Genomic DNA, 4,655 nt, shown 5'->3' with positions numbered 1-4,655 from the left:
TCACTGAAAGTGGCAACGCAGGTGGATAAGGTAGTCAAAAAGGCATACGGCATGCTTGCCATCATCGGTCGGGGCATAGAGTACAAAAATTGGCAAGTCATGTTGCAGCTGTACAGAACCTTGGTTAGGCCACACTTAGAATATATTGCATGCAATTCTGGTCGCCACACTACCAGAAGGACGTGGAGGCTTTGGAGAGGGTACAGAAGAGGTTTACCAGGATGTTGCCTGGTCTGGAGGGCATTAGCTATGAGGAGAGGTTGGACAAACTCGGATTGTTTTCACTGGAACGACAGAGGGGGAGGGGCGACATGATAGAGGTTTACAAAGTTATGAGCGGCATGGACAGAGTGGATAGTCAGAAGCTTTTTCTCAGGGTGGAAGAGTCAGTTACTAGGGGACATAGGTTTAAGGTGCAAGGGGCAAAGTTTAGAGGGGATGTGCGAGGCAAGATTTTTACACAGAGGATGGTGAGTGCCTGGAACTTGCTGCCAGGGGAGGTGGTGGAAGCAGATACGATAGCGACGTTTAAGAGACATCTTGACAAATACATGAAGAGGAAGGGAATAGAGGGATATGGGCCCCGGAAGTGCAGAAGGTGTTAGTTTAGGCAGGCATCAAGATCGGTGCGGGCTTGGAGGGCCGAATGGCCTGTTCCTGTGCTGTACTGTTCTTTGTTCTTTGTTCTATGTGCAAAATATATTTGCTGCAGTGGGGGAATACAAGGCACATGATTTGCTTTGACACTTTTCCAAGCATAATGGCGACAAGCGTCATTGATTGTAGCCCTTATGCTTAGTAGAAATAAAATGAAATTAAAGTTACAATTTGCCTGTAATAGTAGTAGGGTTATGTTTAGTATTAACCCAATATTGCACTCTAGCAGTCTGCCCAGAGGGATATTTCAATTCAAGTAAGAATTCTTCATCATTGACTCAACTTGCCCAAGGGAAATTACTTTGAAGTTGTTATACCAGATTGAATTACAGAAATCAGAAGGCGTGTGCAGTATTAGGCTAGACTAGTTTCAAAAAAAGAATGAGAAGCCCAGGTGATGGGCCAAAACCTATTATGCAGGACATCTTCAAGATTGAAATGAGCACAAAGAAAAGCAAGCAAATCAATTGAATAGGTGATCCCAAGTCTGGACTTTTAAAGCCAGGAAATATGAAGCAGGAAATTATACTTAAAATCAATATCACAGCAGTTAGCAGGTATTGATAAAGCCAGACCCTTTCTTCTAGTATCAAGCCTGAGACTGATTCCAATAACCAATACTATACACTTCTTGTTTAAACTTCAAAGAACACAAGTAAAATTGCTTCCGATTTTTCACTGATTGCTATGGAGTTATCAACATTCAATCGTTCAAAATATCATAATTATGTCATTGTAAGGAACATTTCATTGTTAAATACCAGTGATTGCACTCCACTGCCTATCAGTTTAACCTATTTGGAACATAAAAATCAGAAACTGGGTTATCAGGCTGGACTTTCAGCAGGTTATCAAGTCCATCCATTGACAAGGTCACCTGCTCAAAATCCTTTACTCGCCAATATAAAAATATTATTTTTACAGTTTGAGATTAGTACATGGGGATGGGGAAGAAATTCCCATGTTGTGTCACTATACTTCCAACATTTGTTTTGGCAAGATGGGGTCTATCAAGGAGTTGCACACGAGGCGTTGACTGAATATCCATTTTCTTTCAGGCTTTTTGTGCATCTTTGAGATCAGTCAAATAATAAATTTGTCGGTTTGGGATAACCAAAGACAAGAAAATCATGCTTGTAAAGTTCATACAGCTTTTTCCTCCAAGCCAGTGGAATTTTTGAAAACCAGTCCTCTTCCCAGTTGCGATCTGTCCGGTTCGGTAAACCGGGTGGAAACTGAACAAGCTTTTCCACATTCAGCAACTTAAGTAGGTAACTGGAATCCTCATTCAAACTTTCAAGTTTTCCAATAAAGTCATAATTTATTTGACATGGGTGACAGAGTCTATGTATCTGCAGCCAATGTTCATTAAAACGCACATTCTCCACTGTCCGAGGGTCCAACAAATACTGAATGAAGTTACTAAAGGTGGGCTTGATTCCTGCAGAGAAAGCCTCATTGACAGATGGTGGTGGGTCCGAATAATTAGCATACAATTTGAGCATTCGCCTTGCATAGGCATGGTAAAACCCTTGATCCTTCGTTTCAAACTTGTTGCGGAATGCTGAAATTAGTCTCACAAAAGGTTCGCGTACAAAGAGAAATTTGGTGTACCTTTTCAGTTTGATATTCATGACGTGTTTTGAGAATTCTCCATAGCGCTTCTTGAAATTGTTTAAAGTGTAATGGTTGGGGGGGTAATGCACAGCACCAATGGGGATCTCAAGTGGATCATGATATGGAGTTCCTTGCTTTGTAATACTTGCACTTAATACTATCATGATCCGCTTCCAATTAGTGCAGGCCACTTTGGGAACATAACAGTAAATAATCCCATGCCGGTCATCCACAATTAGATTGCCCAATTCATGATTTGGAATATCTTCAAAACTCCTATTTTTCCCTGAGAACATGATACTGGAGTCTGCGCAAACATCTTTAATTTTCTGTTTCCTTTCATTCTGTATCCATTCTAACTCACTCTTAGTTTTTGTAGCATTGATTCCCAAGTTAAAGCCTTGGAATTTCTCAAGGCTGGGTACAGATATTGCATTGAAGGTTTGTTCCATCTCATGGGACTTCCCTTCTCCCTGGTATCTATTTGTGTTTTCCACATACGTTAATTCAAGATCATTCTGAATATCAGCTTCAGAACTCGGCATTCTTTTTTCCACTGTCTTTTTGGAATTTAGCTGGTCATGGTTTAGCTTTGTCATGGAACGAAGATGTGTGGCCTGAATCTTTGAGATAGCGGTGTGCAAGTACAAATGGGCTGTTCCCACATTATCCCAATAAACTCTGATCAGTAGAATCATTAACACAGAGGCCATGATGCCGCAGATCTGGAAGACCCGAGATATCTGCATTTTGTGTAAGTGCATATCTGCTCTGACTCTGCCACTGGGCCTCTACTGGATGTTCATTTACAAAGAATCACCTCGAAACAAGTGGACTCTGGAATAAAAGAGGAGAAAGATTTCAGAATTATTTAAAATTTGTTTAACAAATACTGTTCATTACAAGAATGCTGGTAGCATTATTTAACCAGGTTTTTAAAAAATACAGTCTAATCTAATTACAACGAAACTTATCGTTTTGATTCCACCTAAAACACAATAAAAATTTGCTATGATCAACACCAGTAATATTTTGCTGGTCCATAAACAATTGGTAGTGTATTACTCTGTTATCCCAATTCATATTCAACATACAACTTCATTAGAAGGCAATTGGAATAAATAGTAATGTTTTATCAAACATTAATATTAAAAAGGCAAGGTAGCTAGCAGGATACAGGCCCGGACTAAATGCAGACAATGCAGATGATGCAGAATTCAATTCCCACCGTGGCAGTTTGAGAATTTGAATTTACTTTAAAAAAATCTGGGAGATAAAAAATAAAGCAATTACCAGTAAAAGTGACGATGAAGTTGTTGGGTTGTTGTAAAAGTCCAACAGGTTCACTAATGTACTTGAGGGAAGTAATCTTAACATCCTTACTTGGTCTGGTATATATGTTACTCCAGTCTCACACTGTGGTTGACTCTTAACGGCCCTCTGAATTAGCCTGGCAAAGCCACTCAATTGCAGCAAACAGTGAGATCAAGAGTGACTGATGATGCTTGCAATAGGGACATGACAAAGGAGATAAGGTACGACTGAGAGTCTTGTGATGGAGAGCTCCGGGGTCTCAAGGCCAAGGGATTTTGCAGTGTTTGCAGAGGGCCTAGTAATCCAGAGACACCGGCTAATAACTGGGGACATGGCACCGCAGAGGCTGATGGGAGTTAAATTCAAATAATAAATTCAATTAATTATTGAAAGCTCGTCAGCAATGTTAACCATGAAACTACCATCAATTGGTGGCATTTACATTTAATTAATAAATACATTAAACTAATTAAAAGGTGGAATTGAAAGCGGGTCCCAGTAATGGTGCCATGAAACTATCATTGATTGTTGTAAAAACCCATTTGGTTCACTAATGCCCTTTAGGGAAGGAAATCTGCTGTCCTTACCTGGTCTGGCCGACATGTGACTCCAGACCCAAGACAATGTGGTTGACTCTTAACTGCTCCCTGAAATGGCCGAGCAAGCCATTCAGTTGTACAAAACTACTATGCAAAAGTTGAAAAGGAATAAAACTGGAGGGAACACCTAGAATCGACCTAGGCACCAACAATGGCAACCCCAACCCAGTCAACACTGCAAAGTCCTCCTGTTAACATCTGGGGGCTTGTGCCAAAATTGGGAGAGCTTTCGCACAGACTGGTCAAGCAACTGCCTGACATATTCATACTCACGGAATCATACCTTACATCCAATGTCCCAGACACTGTCATCACCATTCCTAGCCATGTCTTGTCCCACCGGCAGGACCGCCCTGCCAGAGGGAGTTTACCTGGGAGTTCTCAACTTTTATTTCGGACCCCATGAAGTCTCATTGTATCAGGCCAAACATGGACAAGGAAACCTCCTGCTGATTACCACCAACTGCC

The 4,655-nt window shown here is 40.9% G+C and overlaps 1 protein-coding gene across 1 annotated transcript; it reads right to left on the bottom strand.

Moving 5' to 3' along the window:
• Window positions 1-1,736: 1,736 nt before the first annotated feature.
• Window positions 1,737-3,038, bottom strand: LOC137366508 (carbohydrate sulfotransferase 12-like). Its single transcript, XM_068028301.1, has one exon. The coding sequence runs from the start codon at window positions 3,036-3,038 to the stop codon at window positions 1,737-1,739; it is 1,302 nt and encodes a 433-aa protein (XP_067884402.1).
• Window positions 3,039-4,655: the final 1,617 nt, after the last annotated feature.

This window comes from Heterodontus francisci, unplaced genomic scaffold (assembly GCF_036365525.1).
Source record: "Heterodontus francisci isolate sHetFra1 unplaced genomic scaffold, sHetFra1.hap1 HAP1_SCAFFOLD_2143, whole genome shotgun sequence".
NCBI lineage: Eukaryota > Metazoa > Chordata > Chondrichthyes > Heterodontiformes > Heterodontidae > Heterodontus > Heterodontus francisci.
The sequence above is the reverse complement of the archived record's forward strand: the minus strand, read 5'-3'. Positions and strand labels throughout refer to the sequence as shown.